The sequence below is a fragment of the Arvicola amphibius genome, chromosome 3, assembly GCF_903992535.2.
Source record: "Arvicola amphibius chromosome 3, mArvAmp1.2, whole genome shotgun sequence".
Taxonomy (NCBI): domain Eukaryota; kingdom Metazoa; phylum Chordata; class Mammalia; order Rodentia; family Cricetidae; genus Arvicola; species Arvicola amphibius.
The window spans coordinates 72,072,879-72,096,191 of NC_052049.1; the positions used below are offsets into that span (position 1 = coordinate 72,072,879).

At 38.7% G+C, this 23,313-nt stretch overlaps 1 protein-coding gene across 3 annotated transcripts in view; it reads right to left on the reverse strand.

Annotated features, from left to right (window-relative positions):
- Erap1 (endoplasmic reticulum aminopeptidase 1) overlaps positions 1–23,313 on the reverse strand; it is a 42,805-nt gene that overhangs the window by 17,221 nt on the left and 2,271 nt on the right. For all 3 annotated transcript variants that reach the window (XM_038321816.2, XM_038321814.2, XM_038321815.2), the window contains exons 2-8: positions 19,685–20,228; positions 8,472–8,610; positions 5,719–5,853; positions 3,160–3,280; positions 2,005–2,159; positions 1,315–1,428; positions 38–169 (exon numbers count right to left, since the gene is read on the reverse strand). In XM_038321816.2, the coding sequence (XP_038177744.1) occupies positions 38–169; positions 1,315–1,428; positions 2,005–2,159; positions 3,160–3,280; positions 5,719–5,853; positions 8,472–8,610; positions 19,685–20,211 (1,323 nt within the window). In that variant the 5' untranslated portion in view covers positions 20,212–20,228. The remainder of the gene's footprint in view (positions 1–37; positions 170–1,314; positions 1,429–2,004; positions 2,160–3,159; positions 3,281–5,718; positions 5,854–8,471; positions 8,611–19,684; positions 20,229–23,313) is intronic.

Consider the following 23,313-nt stretch of genomic DNA (forward strand, 5'->3'; position numbering starts at 1 on the left):
TAATGAACACAGTATCCAAACTACAGTCTGCTTTTACCTTTTCATAAGAAACATCATCAAACATTTCCCGAATCTGTGCTGGGTTCTCCACAGGTGTGGACACAGGGTGCGAGGAGTTGAATGCATCGACTTCCATTGCACTGAAACACTTGCCAAAGAAATGCTCTTCCTATTGATAAAGAAAAGAGAAAGGAAGGGGAAAGTATCATCCTTAAGCTACATTTAGATAAAAAAGAATGAAAGGAAGAAGGCTTGATCTGTGGTAACAACTAGAATTTCAATTTCTGTGTCAACTGAAATTTCTATTTCATATTTCTAGCATTAATACTTTGCTAAGCTTTTTAAAGAGCATCCAAGCACCTAAACACTGGTTGTAAGCAATTTATATTTCATTTATTTTGGGTATTTACCACTTTAGAATAAAGTTAATCTCATGTTAACCTAAAAACAAGACCATTCCACTTACAGCCAAAAACAAAAAAACAGAAAAGGAAAATGTATAGTGATTTCACCAAATCATATATATTTAAATTTAGGACCGTGTAGTGAAAAACAGTAAATTAAAAACATATTCCAACCTCAGCTTCTTTACTTGGCACATTCAGCCAACTGTATATCCATAATCATTTTTATTATTTAAGATTATGTAGAAATGGGATACACTTATGATGCATGGCACTATAACATAATATGTACCTATAATTATAACTATTTATAAACAGATTATGGGTACAGATATGTGAAAAAAGGAAATAAAAAACTACCCATAAATGAAAATTATACTAAAAATTAAATTTTATAGAAAGTCAATTTGTTTTTGTTTGCTATTTATGATTTTATTGTGGTGAATACATGGTATTTAAATATACACATGAGTTCTAAAACATTAAATCTGTGAGCTACAATTCTAGGTTGATAATATAGTGTATGTTTACTTCAGCCATAATTCATGCAATTTGTCAATTTGAATTCTGTGCAGAATAACTGTAATATGTACCATTATTTAATTTAATTATTAAATTAAATAGCAATGAGCAAGCTGAAAGTTGGGAAATGGCACAGAACACTCAGCCTATCATTAGGTCTATTTTGTTAATGTTAAGGAAAAATAATACAATTTATATTTTATATAAATTATGTATACAATAATACATTTATATTGAAAGTTCATTTAGCATTTTCAAACATGATTCATCTCTAAACTTTCAGTGAAGTTATCATTTCTATAAATTATATATTCAAAATTTTATTTTTGCAAAAACAATAAAAAATAGATTAGCCTAAGATATAAAAGCATAAACAACAACCACATACAACTTTTAGTTCAGGATGGGTCACAGTGACAGACACAAACTCCATAAACTTGGCAAATCCTTCATTGAGCCAAAGGTCATTCCACCATTCCATGGTGACCAGATTCCCGAACCACTGAAAGGAAAGCAACTCTGCTTATTTTCAAATTTATAGAGAAACTGTATTATCTACTATGTATTATGGCAGAAATAGATGCAACAAACTTAGAAACATGCAACATGACCATCAGTTTATAAATGCAAACATATTTTTTAAATATTTTATCAGAGTAAAAATAAGAACTTTTCAACATTCACTAAAAATCATGAAACTTAATGCTTTAAGGAAATAGCTCTTCTATGAAATGACAAGGTAAACATGATAACTATATGAGTAGCTTTATTTGTCCTAAAAGAGACATGAACATTAAACCACACTAAGAATAATTCTTCTCTGAGAGTGTGGCTGCTAGATTTCGTATTCTTCAGTGAAGGATCTACTCATATGCCTGTGGGCAGCATTAATATTTAATTATTATCGAAAAATAAAATAAAAAATAAAGAAGACATGAAGTTGGGAGATGGATGTTTTGCTACGAGGACCCAGAAATAGTTGGATGGGAACAGAAATAGAGTGCATATGATCCTATGTTATTGTATACACCCAAAGAACAACAACAACAAAAAAATATGTGTGACTAAGTGTTCTTACCTGGTGAGCCAGTTCATGGGACACAGTCATTGTGATGCCAAGCTTACTGGATGCAGATGACTTTTCCTTATTATACAAAAGAGAGGATTCTCTGTATGTGGTCAGACCCCAGTTCTCCATAGCACCAGACTGAAAGTCAGGAATTGCAGCAAGATCTTGGGCAGGAAGGAATACATTATGAATGTCACAACAACACTCTCCAAAACATATAAAATAAACATGAAAATGAATGGATGTTAGGATAAAATGAAGAGCTAAGCTATGCATCCAGAATTAGGGAGTTCCAGAGGAAAGAAGCTTTCCTTGTGGAGAAAGAAAGGTTCCATGACTATCATGTTGCTGCCCAAGTGACACAGACTTAGACTAGAACCTCTCAGGACATCCATCCGATTCTCTCCACCACCCCTCCCCACACACTTTATTTGACAGTGCTGGAGATTGAACTGACGTCCTTGTGCATGCTACATAAGTGCTCTACCACTGAGATATATACCCATGCCTCTCTTTACTTTTTATTTTGAGACAGATCTCACTTCATTTATTAGTCTGGCCTTGAACTCACAATCCTCCTGCCTCAGCCTCCTAAGTACCTGGGAATATAGGCCTGAGGAATCAGTCTTGGCTCTATCTCTAATATTTAGACCATAAATTGGAAACTGAACAATTGAAAAGAATTACCTCCATAATCCATTGTATTTTGAATACCTACAGCCACATATCTAAAAATTCAATACCCAATAGCTTTGAAGGTTCATAGTAAATCTGCATTTTCTTATTCTTATGCTAGCAAATGTACTCATTCAGAAAAGTTTAATGATTTGCTTTCTATTCTCCTGTCAAGTATGTACCAATAATGACAAAAACAAAAGCCTCTGCACTCGTCTGTCTCCTCTAATAACACCTGGATGCAAAGCCATCCTCAGGCCACATTGTCAGGAAAATTGTACAGTGATGTATAGTGATTTATCATTAGTAGTTGATCATATAAATCAGAGGTGAGGGGATTCTCAGAAGGATAAACCTGTTGTCTAAACTTTGCTGGGAACTTCATAATGCGAAGAACATTGTGGAGAATGATGGGGATGCAGAAGTAATATTAATGTGGTTTATGTTGGGGACCATCAAATACAACCTGGAAATACTGTAATATGCTACCTTGCTTGGGTAAAGGATATGGAATGCTGAAATAATCCTCATAAAATTCTAGAAGAGTCACTGCAGCATCCAGAGCATAATCTGCTTGATTTATCTTGTCTGGCACAGCATACACAGAGACCTAAAGAGAAAGGCACAGGAGAGTATTCAAATAACATAGTGGCTTCACCACAGAACTGGGAAGAAGAATGACTTTAATGGTTCTTACTACAGGATATGGATGTTAATGTTATAGAAGACATTTGGGAATTCCATTTTTTTTAATTCAGTCTGCTCCTAATCAACTTTATTTCCAAAAACAACTACAAAAAGCTACAAATATAGGTTCAAAGCAGTTTTCTGAAATGTTTTCATAGTATGGCAATACATATGACTTAGAAAGCAACAGGAGGCTATCAACTGGGCCAGGCAGTGGTGGCGCACACCTTTAATACCAGCACTCAGGAGACAGAGGCAGGTTAATCTCTACTAGTTCAAGGTCAGCCTGGTCTACAAGAGCTAGTTCTAGGACAGGCTCCAAAGCTACAGGGAAACCCTGTCTTGAGGGGAAAAAAGATGTCAACTGAATCCTTGGAAGTCATCAGGGTACCACAGACAGCCGCTCCTCTGTGGATCCTAGTTCAGCACAGATGGACTGGAGCTCTTGTTCTCATGGCACTGAGAGACGCCAGGGACAAAGGGTAAAATCCAGGTCCTGGCCAAGGTAAGAATAGCAGAAGATACCATAAAACCCCATTCCAAAGGCTACTTTCTTAGATTATGGATAAACCAAAAATAAGTTGCAATTCTCTCAAAGAAACTGCAAGTGAAAGAAAAAAAGGAAGGAAGGAGGAAAGGAAGGAAAGAGGAAAGGAAAGAAGGAGGAAAGGAAGGAAGAGGGAAGGGAGGAAAGAGGAAAGGAAGGAAGGAGGAAAGGAAAGGCTTTGCTATATTGGTATTACATAAAGGAGAATGGGAAAGTCTTAAACTGTAGTTTAAAATGAATCTTTATAGTACTTAAGTGCCGAAACTTCAGTAACTGGATAACCTAAAAGCTTGAAGCTAAGTGAACTTTGGATTGGAAGAACTCTGTCACCTGGCAGGAGTGAAGACATGTTTTCTAGAAAAGTCCACTTTTGACTGAGGAATAACCCATAATAAGTGCAAAAAATAAGATACCGTGAACAAGAGCTTGCAGAAACAAGATAGACAAAAACAACAACGATGGCCATGCCCAGGATGTATATATAATATGTATACTTAATGTGTTCCAAGGAAGAGAAGGAAGAGAAAACAATGTAAGCATTATAAAAACCATGCATAATAGATTCATAAAAAACATGCAAAGCAATGGGCAGGTTAGAATATTCTTTTCACTTAAGACACCAATCCTCCTTTCAAATATCCACAGCACTAGAAGAACAAATAGTAACTCAGAGTGGCCCAGCTACTCTGACCTCAGGGACAGCATCACAAACATAGGAAGTAACTTCAGCTCCCATTTAAAATGTTTCCTTTCTGGGCCATGTGACAGCATTATGAAGGTAAAAGTGCTGAGCCCAGATGAAAATGATGCTTGAAGCAAGGGCTTTATTCCAGCATTCTAATATCCTCTTACATAAAATGCTCTTCCCAAAGACTACTTCTACTCCAAGCCAGCAAGCAGCTTTATCTTCTCTCCTCCCCACAACTGGTACCATTGCCTTCAATGCTGTGGACACTTATAACCAGACGCAAGCTTAGAAACCTCTGCTAGTTGTAGTACAACCTACTTAGTCTTGTTTATTTGCTTTTTTTTTTGAGATAGGATCTCACTCTGTAGCCCTAGCTGGCCTGGAACTCACTATGTAGACCAGATTGGCCTTGAACTGGCCAGAGATCTAACCATCTCTGTCATGATGCCTAGACAACTTATACATTTAAAAAAAAAAAAAAACATGATCAACATTCCACAAGGAAAATAGTCAAGGTCAGAGAGCCAATTAGCATGGATTCAGATAACTCATAACTTACACATGCCAGTGATGGAGGAGTGTCTATGTGTTACTTTCATTATTAATAAAGAAACTGCCTTGGCCCTTTAAGAGACAGAAAATTAGGTAGGCGGAGTAGACAGAACAGAATTGTGGGAGAAAGGAAGCAGAGTTGGGGAGACGCTTCAGGCAGTCACCATAGTGAGTTGCCATGCCTCTCCTCTCCGAGATGGACACAGGTTAAGATCTCTCCTGGTAAGCCACCCCTCGTGGTGCTATATAAATTACTAAATATGGGTTAAAGCAAGACATGAGAATCAACCAATAAGAAGCTACAGATAACGGGCCAGGGGCCAGGCAGTATTTAAATGAATACAGTTTCCATGTAATTATTTTGGGTAAAGCTAGCCGGGTGGCTGGACACAGCTCGCCACTCTTTCTACATGCCAGGGGCACTCTATGTTTTCATTATTAGGACATTGCTATCAGGAAAGCTTTTGTGACAATAGAATCATTAACTATTCTGTTTTTCCTAAGGCTGAGGGAGTCTCAGGAAGCAGGAGCACCAGCACAGGTTGATCATCTTGTGAGGCAAACACATGCTCACCTTGACTCCACTCTTAGTCATTTTGCTCACAGACTTAAAATCGGAAATAATGAAGGCCACCAAGTAGGTGCTCATCTTCACAGTGATGTCAAAGTGATCTTCTATGAGTCCTTCAGCAATGTTCACAGATTTCACCTATTATCAGAGTAAATAACCACATAATCTAATCACTCAACACACTGGCACACATTATAAAGAGAAAATTCCCAAACAGACATATTGAAAGGAATAGCATGGTATTTCTTTAATTACTTTGAAATCTGACTATAATTTAGATGTCAAGGCCAGACTATTTGATACAATTTCTTTTTTATTGGGATATAAGTATATTCTATACTGGACAAATACATACATAACCATTTGCTACCTAAAAAGAACTTCTGATTTTTTGATTAATTTGAAAGTGCCCTATGACTTTTCCTAATATGAAAATTCTCTTCCAATTTCACCCTTGTTTTATTGAAATAGTTTTTAAATACAACCAGGGTGCTTGCCTTGAAGAACGGTTGCATGTTGGTGGGTACATTCTAAGAGGCATGGTCCCAGAGAGAAAGCCTAATACTTCAGCACAATAAGTTTTGAGGTGAGAACTTAGAAAAAGAATCAGCCTGGGGAAGAGCATGTGGCCAGACACTTTCTTACAAACCATCCCATACCTGCCCATTTTTGTGCCTTCATCCTTTCCCACCAGTCACTAAGTATTGTACTTGCTGGTCACCTTCTGGTAATTTCAACCAATCTTGCTGAACAAGTTAGCTTTACTACTCAAGAATCTCAAGCTATTCTTTCTGTTTAAATGGCTTCTACATATGTGCAGTCAAAATTTCCACTTTGACATGCTAATTAATACAAAGCAACTTAATTGTACCAATCTAAATTAAGATGTGCTTAAGTCCCTGCTGACTGCCTAACTTTCAATGTTCTCCTGGTATAAAGAATTGGAACTTCCATTCCCTCAAAATACCCATTGTTCTTCCTCTCAGCTCCTTATCTGTGTGGGAAACTGGGCCACTCCAGTTAGATTATCTCAGTGGAAAACTTTCCTGCCCCAGGAGCAAGATGGCACTAGGGGCTTTCCTGTGCTCACAAGGCAGATCCTGGATACCCCATGGATTATGATGCCATTACCTTTGTGGTATTTCTAGAGCTCCCTGCCTTCCATCTGGAAGCCTATGATTCTTTTTTCCACAAATTTCTTGGTGTTCTTTTATTTTCCTAGAGCTGGGACACTCTCATTTGAAAATACACTACTGTACTACAGAACAACAGCATAACATTGTGGGTCTATCTCAAATTTATTCCAAGAAGGCAGTCTAATTATTTGTTTATTTATATACAAAAGTGGGAACAAGAACAGAGCTAAATGGTAATAGTCTTAAAAGGACATAGAACTCTAGGATGGGCAGAGTTTTGCTTGATAACAGGATCTTTCAGGTGTTCAAAAGTAGGTACAGAGTTGTAATGTTGATGTGTTTATTTTGGGGTTCTGTGTCCCTTTGTCACGGTCACCATAATGAAGTCAATACTCTTTAGAATCGTAGACAGATTATTCTACCCTGGGTCTCACTTAATGCCAATCAACTGCAAACCACAACAAAACCATGTGTTTCCCAGTAAAGATGAACACCAGCTGTACCACAGCTGCAGCTGTGCTGGACTCAGCAGCCATAATCATGAGAAAAGGGAGGTAGGTGATTGGTTTTATTCCTTTGGCATGGACATCTTCCTGCCACTTTTAAAAATCTGAGTGAGTGCTAGCCATACCTGCCTTGAAATTAGAGAAATGACTTCTCATAAGGGAGTAAAGGCATCTATTACTATACAGCTATGACATTACAGGCTCTGAAAAGACTACTGTTCCTTTGGGTGTTTATCCAATGTCACACATACAATTATCTGCTGTATAGTTAATGTAATCAGAGATTAAATGGAAATTATTATTACTTTATTTTATTTTTGAGATTGTAATATAATCACATAATTTCCCCTTCCCTTTCCTCCTTCCATGCCCTTACATACACTCCTCCATTCTCTTTCAAATGCATGACTGCTTTTTTCATTCATTGTAGTTACATGAATATATGTGTATATTCCTAAATATACCCTGATATAAGTCTGTTAATGCTACTTGTATGTATCTTTTCAGCTTCTTTATTTAGTGTCATGTATTTAGGCTTGGTTATTTGGTTTTGAATAACCAATTGGTGTGTTCTTCCCTGGGGGATTATTTCTCCCCGACTCAGCATTCCTTAGTTGTCTGTAATTCTTTCCGTGGGGTTGAAGCCCCTCATGAGCTTCCCCTATTCACATTGCCATGTATAATGTTGTCCTTGCTCAGCTCATGTTTAGGCAGTTATGTCAGTGAGAAATTATGGGTATAGCTTCTGACCTTACTTGAAGATGCTGTGTGGCTTTATTAGACACAGTTTTCTATGTAATAATCTCATAAAATAACGCAGGAGAAAATGGGGGTGAAAGCACTTGGTGAAGGAAACTATCTGTTAAACCTAGTGTGAACTCCTGACAATTCCCTCCATGTCTGTAAATTGTGTTGAGAACCTGAATTTTTAAGGGACATTGTTTTCTTTGGTTATCAACAAATTGTGGCTTGAAACAAAAACATTTGTTGAAAGTGAAGAGAAAAGTTATTAACTATAACTGTCAGGAAATAAAAAAAGATAAATGAAATGTTGATGTATTGGACATCACAGAGAAGGGCAATTTTCCCAGGAGCAGATGCTGTTCACACTCACCAAGGGCATATTGGAGATGGCCAAGTGCTTTGGTTCCCTCCTAATCTTGATGGAGAAACTTGCTTTGAGTGCAGGCTCATCAAAGCAGGGAAATGCCATTCTAGCAGCTGTGGGCTCAAACTGTGTTGATGCAAGTATTCTACAACCACAAGAAGTGAAATGAAATCAAGGGTTGTGCACCAAAGTCTCCAAAGTAGGTATTTGCATCTTAATTCCTAGAGTTAATTTAAGATCTTATATTTGATTACTAAGTTTTTTAAGACAGGTATTGCTCTGGCTTGCCTGGAATTTGCTGTGGGTACCAGGCTGCCTCAAATTCACAGAGATCTACCTGATATGGGAGAATGCTTTTGCACACGGCAAAGATTTGTCATGCGTGTTGGTTTAATAAAATGCTGATTGTCCAATAGCCAGACAGGAAATATAGGCTGAGCAATCAGATTAGGAGAATTCTGGGAAGAAGAAAGGCAAAAATGCAGTTGCCAACAGCCACCAAGAAAGCAAGACATGAGGAAACAAACCACGTGACTCATGATAAAATATAAAATAATAGCAATGGGTTAATTTAAGATGTAAGAGTTAGTTAATAAGAAGCCTGAGCTAACAGGTCAAAAGTTTATAATTAATATAAGTGTCTGTGTGCTTCTTTGGGACTAAATGGCTGCGAGACTAGGAGAGACAGAAACTTCCATCTACATCTACCTACCTTTGCTTCCCAAGTTCTAGATTAAGAGGATATTTTTTAATGTAAAGAAAGAGCTATGTAAATGGCATGAGTGCCTGTTCAGATCTCTAGCATGCACATGAAAAGCTGGATATGAAGACATGTAGCTGTAACCCAAACACTTGGAAGACTAAAACAGGTAGCTTCCCAGAGTTCACTGGCCATCCAGTCCCTCCAATCAATGGATATTAACCAGGTTCAGTGGCTTGATAAATAAATAAACATATGAAGGAATAAAATAAATAAACAGGAAGGAAGAGAGGGAAGGGGATGGCAGGAGAGAAGAAGAAAAAAAGGGAGGTAAGAAGGAAAGAAGAAAGGGAGGAAGAAAGGAAGGGAGGGAGGAAGGAAGAAAGGAGGTGGGAAAGAGGGGAGGGAGAAAGGAGTGCATGCTAAGAAGACATCTGACTTTGTGTGCAGTTGTGGATATATACATGTGTACACACATTCATACAAATACAACAAAAGGAAAGAAAAGGGCAAAAGAAAAATTCTATAACAAAATCTGTTATAAAAATACATAGAAAAGTATGAAAGGAAGAATTAATAGTCTTTGACAATGAACTCTAAATTGATTAGAAAACACTCAGTGACATAATGGAATCTCTGAGATAAGCGATTCAGAAAGGAAACATATATCATTAATAAATATGCCTAAAATTGTTCTACTATCTTAAATGAGAACTTTAGTCAGAAGTAAGAAAACAGGGTTTTCAGGAGGTTGTAGACTCTTACTTATTGATTTTATTCTCATGAAAATTTATTTACATTATATATAAGGGTATTCTTTAAATGATTATTGACACTATAAATTTGAAACAACTTAATTTCTATACATTAGATATTAAATACATTAATAGATTTCAATAAAATCACTGATATGATGTACAATGATAAAAACATTTTTAAAACCTTGCTTCTAAAGTAGAAAATATGAGTTCATTTTCATATAGTAACATGCATGAATATCCATGAATAAATCTGTAAGAATATCTCCTGGGGGCTATGAAATTTTCTTGGAATAATCTGATTTTGACCTTTTATTTTACCAAAAGAAAATGGACTCAACATAATCTACAAAAAAATTTGATGTTAAAATTTGGCATAAAACCTCCTTAAATAGGCCAGATGTGGTTGTGTACATTAAGCTCAGCGTTTGGGAAGCAGAAGCTGGTAGATTTCTGTGAATTCAAGGACAGTCTAATGTATAAAGTGAGATCCTTCCTACAAACAGAAAGGAAGGAAGGAAGGAAGGAAGGAAGGAAGGAAGGAAGGAAGGGAGGGGAGAGAGTCAAGGAGGGAGGGGAAGAAAGACAAAGAAAGAAATTCATTCCTAATTTGAGGTCTGTGGTGGTAGATGGCTGGTTAAATAACACTGGTTGATCTTCCAGGGTACTTGGGTTTGATCTGTAGCATGCACATGACAGCTCATAACCAGTGATAACTCCAGTCCAAGGGATCCAATGTCATCTTCTGGCCTCCTCAGGCACACGGTACATATGTGGTCCACAAGCATACATGCAGGCAAAAACACTTTTAAGGATAAATAAAAATAAAAACTATTAAAAAACAATGCTTCACTACATAGAATCATTCAGTTGGTCTGGCCAAACTGAGAGGTATCATTGTGGGTTTTTCAAGTTAGAGTCCCTGGTTCCTGGGGCATCGTGTGCCTTTCAAATCATGAGAAACAGAGGCAATCCGTCACCTAGTGAAGCTTTCAGACTGATTTGTGTTTTTCTCTATGCTCCCTTAAAAATCAAGAAAGCATGGAAGGTAGACAGAACAACTGGTCTTACATATTAATCTTGTGTACCCTGTATAGCTAGCAAACTGTGTGGGTAGGAGGGTGGGGGATGGGAGGGTGTCTCTGCAGGTATCTAGGCAGGGATAAGAATGAAAGCCTGGTGTAGATTGACTTTATTAACCTGAATCACACATTGGGAAGTTTAACAGGTGGTTTATTCCCAATGGATAATTTGGGGGAAAGTTTCCTGGTGTAATACAATCCCCATTGCACAAGGAAATGTTATAGGAGGCTGCCAGTTCATTTCCCTCCTACAACAAGGAAGGGTAATTACATTGAAACTCAACTCAGGGTACATGACATTTCTTCCAAGAAGATAGTTTCTAGAGATACGCTACCTAGACTAGTTTAAGGGCCTAAGGGTCTGGCCTTCTGTCCTCATACAGATAATGTAGAGATCATTTGAACTATTAGACACCTCTGGTCCTGGTTGTGGGAGCTTGATATAGCCTGGCCCAACAGATAATACAGATCACCAGGCTGTTAACCACTTCCAAGTCTCGGTTTTCTGGATTGAACAGGTTTTCCTCTTTCCCATTGGAAAGACAATCCTTTGTGCTTAACATTCCTGGTTTCTCTAGAGATCTGTGGGCACAAGGACCTTCCTGTTATACTCCCAACAACAAATATCAGTGTATCCTGGCACCTACAGTTGTATTGATCCTGGTAATTGTGTCTATATTCTGTTTATCGTGAGGGTATCAAAAATCTGATTGCTCCCAATAAATTTGTCACAGTCTCAGTTTTGCTGGAGCCCATGAAGAATTCCTTGGCTGGTCATACCAGGTATTCTTGGCCCAGAAAAACAGCTGCTTACATTTTCCAAATGCATACTTTCCTTAAAAGCAGAACTAAAGCAAGGCATTGGAGTCATCTTTTAAAAAAATTAACTGAATGTTAATCTGGGACACCATGAAAAGACCAAACCTAAGAATAATTGGGGTAGAAGAAGGAGAAGAATTACAACTCAAAGGCCCAGAAAACATATTCAACAAAATTATAGAAGAAAACTTCCCCAACCTAAAGAAGGATGTTCCTATGAAGGTACAAGAAGCCTACAGAACACCAAATAGACTGGATCAAAAGAAAGCATCCCCACGCCATATAATAATCAAAACACAAAACATACAGAATAAAGAACAGATATTAAGAGCTGCAAAGGAAAAAGGTCAAATAACATATAAAGGGAAACCTATCAGAATTACACCTGATTTCTCAATGGAAACCATGAAAGCCAGAAGAGCTTGGATAGATGTGCTACAGACACTAAGGGAACATAGATGCAAGCCTAGACTACTATACCCAGCAAAGCTTGCATTCACCATTGATGGAGAAAACAAGATATTCCAGGACAAAAGCAGATTTAAACAATACGCAGCCACAAATCCAGCCTTGCAGAAAGTAATAGAAGGAAAATCACAAACCAAGGAGTCCAACAACGCCCACAATAACTCAGGCATCTAGCGACCCTTCACCAGCACAACTAGAAGAAGGGAAACACACAAACTCTACTACTAAAAATGACTGAAGTTAACAATCACTGGTCATTAATATCACTTAATATCAATGGACTCAATTCACCTATAAAAAGGCACAGGCTAAGAGACTGGATACGAAAACAGAATCCAACATTTTGCTGTTTACAAGAAACACACCTCAACCACAAAGACAGACACCTACTCAGAGTAAAGGGTTGGGAAAAGGTTTATCAAGCAAATGGCCCTAAGAAACAAGCGGGTGTGGCCATACTAATTTCCAACAAAGTTGACTTCAAACTAAAATCAATCAGAAGAGATGGAAAGGGACACTTTATACTCATAACAGGAAAAATCCATCAGAATGAAGTCTCAATCCTGAATATCTATGCCCCTAATATAAAAGCTCCCACTTATGTAAAAGAAACACTTCTAGAACTCAAGGCAGCCATCAAACTACACACACTAATAGTTGGAGACTTCAACACTCCTCTCTCACCAATGGACAGGTCAATCAGACAGAAACCTAACAGACAATTGAAAGACTTAATGGAGGTAATGGACCAAATGGACTTAACAGACATCTATAGAACATTCCACCCAAATAGGAAAGAATATACCTTCTTCTCTGCGGCTCATGGAACCTTTTCGAAAATTGACCATATACTTGGTAACCAAGCAAACTTCCACAGTTACAAAAAAATATTAGTAACCACCTGTGTCTTATCGGATCACCATGGATTAAAATTAGAATTCAACAACAATGCTACCCCCAGAAAGCCCACAAACTCATGGAAACTGAACAGTCAACTACTGACCCACACCTGGGTCAAGGAAGAAATAAAGAAAGAAATTAAAGTCTTTCTTGAATTTAATGAAAACAAAGACACAACATACTCAAACCTATGGGACACAATGAAAGCAGTGCTAAGAGGGAAGTTCATAGCACTAAGTGCCCACTTAAAGAAAACGGAGAAAGCACTCATTGGTGACTTAACAGCACACCTGAAAGCTCTGGAAAAAAAAGAAGCAGACTCATCTAGGAGAAGTAGAAGACTGGAAATAATCAAACTGAGGGCAGAAATCAACAAAATAGAAACACAGAAAACAATCCAAAGAATCAATGAAACAAGAAGCTGGTTCTTGGAGAAAATCAACAAGATTGACAAACCCTTAGCCAAACTAATCAAACGGCAGAGGGAGAACACGCAAATTAATAAGATCAGAAATGAAAAGGGGGACATAACCACAGACACAGAGGAAATTCAGAGAATCATTAGATCTTACTACAAAAGCCTGTATGCCACAAAATTGGAAAATGTAAAAGAAATGGACAGTTTTTTAGATAAATACCATATACCAAAGTTAAACCAGGACCAGGTAAATGCTCTAAATCGTCCTGTTAGTCACGAAGAATTAGAAACTGTTATCAGAAATCTCCCTACCAAAAAGAGCCCAGGACCAGATGGTTTCAATGCGGAATTCTTTACAGAAAATGAGACCCGTTGGATTGCTTCTATCCCAATATGGTATGATAGACCACGCCCTCCTGAAAGGTTGCTGTGAACACCTTCAGAAAATTACTTCACCCAACTGATGACTGAGATGCACCTGGCACACAGGTTACACCATGAAAGATCTGATTAACAGCGTCCCCATTCAGCAAGAAGCAGTTTGGAGAGAAATAACTACGTCCATATTCCCAAATATTGTTTATAAATTTCTTTTACATTTAAAGGGGGAGATGATATAGATATGAATAATTTGCATTGGTATAGATTTTAAGGTCAATTTTGTTATATGTATATGTATGTCTGATCTTGATTAAGGTATCGTGATTGTGTAGTTCATTTAAAAATGTAATGTATAATTAGGAAATATAGGTTGTTAATGAATAATCATTGATAATAGTTAAGCTTGTAGTCATGTTAGTTAGATTTTCTAGATATATAGAGATATATTTCAGTTAGATAGGCATACTTCCTATCTTCCAAAGACTACAGAATATTGCATTTTAAATGTCTTAATAACTTAGGACTGTTCATGACAATGAGACATGTCTGCTCCTGGCAGCACCAATCTACTTCAAGAAGATGATGGGCATCGAAGAGGATCCTTATTGAGTTTGATAGCCATTTGGGCAAGAAACTGCTTTTGCCTGGACTATTGCATAAACTGGACATAGAGAACCCTCAGAGAGAGGACTGCTGAACTTGTCTAAAAGTGAGATGATCTTTCGGGATTCCTGATTCATGAAAGAGTCTGCAAGACATTCTGCAGGACACAGCAGAAAGTGACTGAACTGTCTTTGAAATTTCTTGCTTTATGGAAATGTCTGCTGGAAACTATGGGCCTGAAGCCTGAAGATGGATGCCCCAACGGTACAGAGGAACTTTGGGTGACTGTCCAGGCAGCGAGATGTCTCTGTCATTTCTAGAGTTTTGTAAGTTGCTTACTTCTTATTTACTTAGGTAATATTATATCCTTCTGGAGTCTTTGATGGAGTTGAAGAATGGATAGATAGTTAAAGTTTTCCTTTGTTATGATAAAGATAAAATGGATATAAGTATTGTAACTAATTCTTACTTGATAACTATTTTGTTATATATAATTTTACTATGTTAAAGTTAAAGCCTTTCTTTTATTGTTTAAACAGAAAAAGGGGAAATGATGTGGGAGAGTCTTCTGTTTGAGTTGATTTCATTGGCTAATAAAGAAACTGCCTGGCCCATTTGATAGACCGCCCCTTAGGTGGGTGGAGTAGACAGAACAGGAAGAGGAAGTGAGGTAGAAGGATCAGTAAGATGCCACACCTCTCCTAAGTGAGACAGACCACTGTGCCTCTCCTGAGAGAGAGGCCAGACGCGATGAAGCTCCAGCCCAAGATGGACGTATGCTAGAATCTACCCGGTAAGGCACCACTTTGTGGTGCTACACAGATTATTTGATATGGGTTAGTCAAGATGTGAGTAAGAGGCTGAAAATAATGGGCCAGGCAGTATTTAAAAGAATACAGTTTCCATGTAATTATTTCGGGTGTAAAACTAACCATGCAGGAGCCGGGCAGGATGAAAAGCAGGCCTGCCCATAGCTCCTCACTACACAGAACTTCCAAGAAGACCTAATACCTATACTCCTTAAGGTATTTCATAATATAGAAACACAAGAGTCACTGCCAAATTCCTTCTATGAAGCTACAGTTACCCTGATACCTAAACCACACAAAGACTCAACCAAGAAAGAGAATTACAGGCCAATCTCACTCATGAACATTGACGCAAAAATTCTCAATAAAATACTGGCAAACCAAATCCAAGAACACATTAGAAAAATTATCCACTACGATCAAGTAGGCTTCATCCCAGAGATGCAGGGCTGGTTCAACATACGAAAATCTATCAATGTAATCCATCATATAAATAAACTGAAGGAAAAAAGCCATATGGTCATCTCATTAGATGCTGAAAAAGCATTTGACAAAATTCAGCACCCTTTTATGATAAAAGTTTTGGAGAGATTAGGGATACAAGGGTCATTCCTAAATATAATAAAAGCTATTTACAGCAAGCCGACAGCTAACATCAAATTAAACGGAGAGAAACTCAAGGCTATCCCACTAAATTCAGGAACACGACAAGGCTGTCCACTCTCTCCCTATCTCTTCAATATAGTGCTTGAAGTTCTAGCAATAGCAATAAGACAACATAAGGGAATCAAGGGGATTCAATTTGGAAAGGAAGAAGTTAAACTTTCATTATTTGCAGATGATATGATAGTATACATAAGCGACCCCAAAAACTCCACCAAAGAACTCCTACAGCTGATAAACTCCTTCAGTAACGTGGCAGGTTACAAGATCAACTCCAAAAAATCAGTCGCCCTCCTATACACAAAGGATAAGGAAGCAGAGAGGGAAATCAGAGAAGTATCACCTTTCACAATAGCCACAAATAGCATAAGATATCTGGGAGTATCTCTAACCAAGGAAGTGAAGGATTTATTTGACAAGAACTTTAAGTCTTTGAAGAAAGAAATTGAAGAGGATACCAGAAAATGGAAGGATCTCCCCTGCTCGTGGATTGGGAGGATCAACATAGTAAAAATGGCAATTCTACCAAAAGCAATCTATAGATTCAATGCAATCCCAATCAAGGTCCCATTAAAATTCTTCACAGAGATTGAGAGGACAATAATCAACTTTATATGGAAAAACAAGAAACCCAGGATAGCCAAAAAAATCTTATACAATAAAGGTACTTCTGGAGGCATTACCATCCCTGACTTCAAACTCTATTACAAAGCTACAGTATTGAAAACAGCTTGGTATTGGCATAAAAACAGAGAAGTTGACCAATGGAATCGTATAGAAGACCCGGATCTTAAACCACAAACCTATGAACACCTGATTTTTGATAAAGGAGCCAAAAGTACACAATGGAAGAAAGAGGGCATCTTCAACAAATGGTGCTGGCATAACTGGATGTCAACCTGTAGAAGAATGAAAGTAGATCCATATCTATCACCATGCACAAAACTCAAGTCCAAATGGATTAAAGACCTCAATATTAATCTGAACACATTGAGCTTGATAGAGGAGAAAGTGGGAAGTACTCTACAACAAATGGGCACAGGGAACCGTTTCCTGCGCATAACCCCAGCTGCACAGACATTAAGGGCAACATTGAATAAATGGGACCTCCTGAAGTTGAGCAGCTTCTGTAAAGCAAAGGACATTGTCACTAAGACACAAAGGCAGCCTACTGACTGGGAAAAGATCTTCACCAACCCTGCAACTGACAAAGGTCTGATCTCTAAAATATATAAGGAACTCAAGAGACTAGAAGGTAAAATGCCAATTAACCCAATTAAAAAATGGGGCGCTGAACTGAACAGAGAATTCTCAACAGAAGAAGTTCGAATGGCCAAAAGACACTTAAGGTCATGCTCAACCTCCCTAGCTATCAGGGAAATGCAAATCAAAACAACTTTGAGATATCATCTTACACCTGTCAGATTGGCTAAAATCCAAAACACCAATAATAACCTTTGCTGGAGAGGTTGTGGGGTAAGGGGTACACTCATCCATTGCTGGTGGGAATGCACACTTGTGCAACCACTTTGGAAAGCAGTGTGGCGGTTTCTCAGGAAATTCGGGATCAACCTACCCCAGGACCCAGCAATTCCACTATTGGGAATCTACCCAAGAGATGCCCAATCATACAACAAAAGCATATGCTCATCTATGTTCATAGCAGCATTATTTGTAATAGCCAGATCCTGGAGACAGCCTAGATGCCCTTCAGTGGAAGAATGGATGAAGAAACTGTGGAATATATACATGCTAGAATACTACTCAGCGGTAAAAAACAATGACATCTTGAATTTTGCAGGCAAATGGATGGAAATAGAAAACACTATTCTGAGTGAGGTAACCCAGACCCATAAAGATGAACATGGGATGTACTCACTCATATTCGGTTTCTAGCCATAATTAAAGGACATCGAGCCTATAAATTTGGGATCCTTGAGAAGATAATAAGAAGGTGAACTCCCAAAAAAAGATATAGTAATCCTCCTGGATATTGAAAGTAGACACGATCGCCAGGCAAAATTGGGAACTTGAGGGTTGGGCGAGACTGGGCCAAGGGAAGATGGGGAGAGATAAGTGTGAAGGGGAGAACGGGGGGAGATCGGAGGAATGGGGTGCTTGGGATATAGGAAGGGTGGATAGGGGAGCAGGGAAGCATATATCTTAATTTAAGGAGCTACCTGAGGGTTGTCAAGAGACTTGACCCTAGAGGGGTTCCCAGTTTTCCAGGGAGATGCCCCCAGTTAGTTCCTTGGGGCAGCTGAGGAGAGGGAGCCTGAAAAGGCCAGTTCCTATAGCCATACTGATGAATTTCTTGCATATAACCATAGAACCTCCACCTGACAATAGATGAAGAAAATGACAGAGCCCCACACTGGAGCACCGGACTGAGCTCCCAAGGTCCTGATGAGGAGCAGAAGGAGAGAGAACATGAGAAAGAAAGTCAGGACCGTGAGGGAACCTCCAGCTGGCGACAGATGGGGAAGGTGACTGAGCCCCACATTGGAGCACTGGACTGAGCTCCCAAGGTCCTGATGAGGAGCAGAAGGAGCGAGAACATGAGGGAGAAAGTCAGGAACGAGAGGGGTGCGTTCACTCATGGAGACGGTGGGACAGAACTAATGGGAGATCACCAACTCCAGTTGGAATGGGAATGATGGATCATGGGACCAAACCCGTCTCTCTGAATGTGGCCAACAGCGGGGGCTGACTGAGAAGCAAAGGACAATGGCTCTGGGCTCTGATTGTTCTTCATGGACGGGCTCTGTGGGAGCCTTCTCAGCTTGGTTGATCACCTTCCTGGACCTGGGGGGAGTTGGGAGGACCTTGGTGTTAGCATAGAGTGGGGAACCCTGATGGCTCCTTGGCCTTGAGAGGGAGGGAGGGGAGGTATGGGTGGAGGGGAGGGGAGGGAAGGGGGAGAAGGAGGGGAGGGAAGGGGGAGGAGGAAGAGAGGGAGGGGGGAGGAGGAGGGAAGGAGATGGAAATTTTTAAATATAAAAAAAAATAAACCATGAGAAAAAAAAATTAACTGAGAGAAAAATATGACCTGTGAGTGCATGTTGACGTCCTGACTTCCAGTATGTCTAAGTGTGACCATATTTGGAATGTGATCTTTGCAAATGAAATAAAGCTAAGAAGAGGTTATTGAACTCAAGCAATATGACTGGTATTCTAATTTGGAAATTTGAATTCTAGGTACACAGAGTACAGGAAGGATAAGAGCAGAGAGGAGCAGGAGACAACAAAGCAAGGAGAGATTTCAGCCAGAGTCAGAGGAAACACAGGCCTTGTTCTAGCCTCCAAGCCTGCAAGAAAAATCAAGACTAAGGAACCTAGTTTTTGGCAGCTGTCCTAACAGGTCAACTAATACAAAGAATTAAATATTTATTATAGCTCAGAAATCTAATTATATAAACGAATAGATATTCACTTTGTTAGAGCTGGAGGAATGAAAATGGAAGGGAAAAATAAGGTGAAAAAAGCAAAGAAGATTTAATCATCTTTAACAGGTTAAAGACAAAAATATGACTGAACAGAATTCGGTTAGAAAGGAACAAGCATCTAAATGATAGATTTAGTATGGGCAAACTTGAAGCTGAAAACACTTCCCGTTACCTCATTTCTCCTTCCTGGGTTCTGTAGGTGCTTTTATAAAATCCATGGAAGCTCTCAGAAAGGTTCGCAGCATAGTTGATGATAACTGTGTACAGGGGTCCAGCAAGGAGTGGTTGGGAAGCAAGCAGTGCAACTTGCTCGTGAGCTGGGTACTCCAGGACTCTCAGTGGTTCTTCAGACAGCCTATCTTCAGCTCCTCTCTTGAGGGTGGCCTTAGATATTCTCAGCTGGTGACTATGCATAATAATGGTGCTGGTGGGCTGACTGGCTCTGATTTCTACTTCTGTTGTTCCCCAGAAGGTCAGAGTGCTAAGGTTTGCATGGATCATGAGATCATAATGAATTGGAATGATATGCTCAGGAAGTCTCATGTTATTCCAAGGAAATGGGGCCCCATTACTTGCTTTTGGAGATGCTGTATCACTGCTCTGACACCAAGAGAAAGATGACATAGCTAAAAACGTCAACAGTAAGGAAAGTAGAGAGGGCATGCTTGTAAGCAGCCATTTGAGGGGCAGAGACACCATCTCCTTGCTGAAATTACCTAAAGGAACAATAAAAGAAAAATTTAGAGAAGCAAATTTAAAAGCCAGTAATATTAAAAGTTATGACAGCATGTCAAAATACAGCAATCAAAAATTAACAGACACAGAGGAATCTTCCAAAAGTTCGAGATACTAAAAATTGCCTCCCTTGTGCAACTGGAAGAACTCTTTTAGTTTTCCTAAGCTAGCCTCACAGTATGTCCATGGGTAGGCTGAAACTTGTTACATAAAGCAGGCTAGCCTTCCGAGTACAGTGATCCTCCTGCCTCTGTCTCTGAATAATAGAACTAAAGCACAACTGGCTACCAGAACTTTCAGACCCACTATAAAGCATCACTTGACTTTGAAATTTTAACTGTATTTTAGTTCAATTAAAATAATAGAATAAAATAACAAAGTAAGAGAACAAATTTTAATATAAAAGAAGAAGAATTATTAGATGGTCTAGAGTAGCTCAATAAATGGACATTTAGGGATTAAACAGGTAAAGGCAGTCAGGCAAAGCTGCAGCAGAATATGATCAAAGCACCATCGCTCATTCAACCTCGGGTGGAGTCCTGAAGTACTCTTCTTCCCTGGAGTCAGACACCAGTTCTGCTGCAGCCATGGCTGCAGTAATGTCCTATAGACCCTATCACACTTCAGCAGCTTTGAAGTTGAGCTGTCTGAACTGAAGTGTCCACAATACTAAGCAGGGGAAAGAAACAGCAAGAAAATAAACAGTTCAGCTTCTGCAGTAGGAGACAGGCCTTGCATCCTAGCAATCCTCACAAGATAGAAAGGCTATTAAACATTCATGTTCAAAAAGAAAACACAACATAGGATGCAGGAGTGTTTTAATTACAAAAATAACTTGGTATTGGTAAGAATAGAATGACATTTACAAAGCAAAAGAGTAAATCTGGCTGCAGTGACTGTATGGGTGATTGGTGTAATAAAAAGCTGAATGGTCAATAGCTAGGCAGGGGGCAGAGGTGGGATTTTCTTGGACAGAAAGGAAGAAGAGGAATGGAGGAGCACAGGAGACAACAGGGGACATGAAGAGGAAACAACAGGTGCAAGATAGAGATAAGGACACATGATAGAACGCAGATTAATGAAAATACAAGTTAATTTAACTTATAAGAGCTAGTTAGGGCTTGGAGAGATGACTCAGAGGTTAAGAGCACTGACTGTTCCTCCAGAGGTCCTGAGTTCAATTCCCAGCAACCTCATGGTGGCTAGTAACCATCTGCGATGAAATCTAATGCCCTCTTCTGGTATGCAGGCAAAATGCAGACAGAGCTCTATATTCACAACAAATATTTTTTTTAAAAAAAGAGCTAGTTAGTAAAAAGCCTAAGCTACAGGTTGAGCTTTTATAATTAATAAGTCTCCATGTCATTATTTGTGAGTTGGGAGCCCAAAGAAAAATCCGACTAAGAAAGGGTTCCTAACAGATGAGCTTAAAGCAGGTCATAACAAGTACTGCATTTGGAGTAAGTGGCAGGGACCTTGAAATGTCATAGAATTGTGTCAATAAACATGGCTCCTGCGGTACCTCCACCAGAAACTGGAATCTCAGAAAGCTAAATAATGGGGTAGATCCAGCCATCAAAGCCACAGTTTTAATTCTAGCCATATTGCTTAACATGTGGTCAGAAAAAGAGAGATAGACAGTAAAGAGAAAGTCAAAGATGAAGAAAACCTTTACATGGTTTACGGTGTGTTAAAAATATATGCAGGCTTAGGAGAGAAAACAAAAAGGTTGAAGTCCTTAAAATAAAAAAAAGAAATAGAGTAGTTGGGTGTGGTACCACACACCTTTAATCCCAACACTTGGGAGACAGAAGCAGGCAGACCTCTGTGAATTCAAGGTATGGTGGCACAGACCTTTAATCCCAGTTCTTAGGAGGCAGAGACAGGTGGATCTCTGTGAGTTCAAGGACAGCCTGGTCTACAGAGTGAGTTCCATGACAAAACAAACAAACAAACAAACAAACCAGAAACCCTGTCTCAAAAAGCCAAAAATTAAAAATAAAAGAAATAGATTTAAAATAAAGCCATGTAAAGATGGAAAACACACAGAGAATCTGGATAGTGTATGTTATTATGTTCTCTTTGAATTGTTTGAATGTCAAGGAAGAAGCAACAGCTGCCAAAAGATATTTGTTTATAAATGCTACTGAATTAATCTAAGATAGGTATTTTGAAAATACCTTAAATTCAAAATTAAAGTCAAAAGATATGTTACTTTGGAGAAGAGGTTTTGTTTTCGTTTCCACAGGAAATAAGGGGTTGAGGATTCATTCTGAGTAAGAAAAATCAGGTTTGATCAAGGAAGACCACCTGAGAAAGCTCTGATAGGAGCAGATGGTTCAGATGTCTGAGTTCTACATCCAGTACAGATTCAAGATGCTGCCTGAGGTTATCGAGTATCACAGGATACTCCAGTCATGACTTGATGATTATTCTAAATTTTCTTTAGGTACCCGTAAGATTATCAGCACCCCCAACCAACAGGAAGTAGCCTGGAAAACTATGCCCACATTCCAAAAAAAGAATGGACTATGGATATTTTCCTTTGGTTAGAATGTTGGTTACAAGTTGTTATGAATAATGGTCAGCAGAAAAGCTAAAAAAGGATATTAGATTCAGAGTTCTTGTTCCTTAAAAAAGGAGGGGTGCTATAGGACTATAGTCTGTAACCTGTCAATTATATTTTAATAAAAAACTGATTGGCCAGTAACCAGGCAGGAAGTAAAGGCAGGACAACCAGACAGGAAGTAGAGGTGGGTCAATGAGAACAGGATAATTCTGGGAAGAAGGAAGTTCTAGTCTGCAGTCTTGACCCAGCCACAGAAGAAACAAGATGTGACTGCCTTGTCGATTAAGGTCAGAAAGTTAATAAGGTCAGAAAGAATTATGGGCTAATGTAAGTTATAAGAATTAGTTAATAAGAAGCCTGAGCTAATGGGCCAATCAGTTTATAAATAAAAAAAGAGTTAAAATTTGAAAGTTAAGTGATAGAGAGCAATAATGCTTCTATCTTTACATTTTCCACAGCACCTAAAAGTACAGCTTGCATATGAGAGGTGTTTCACT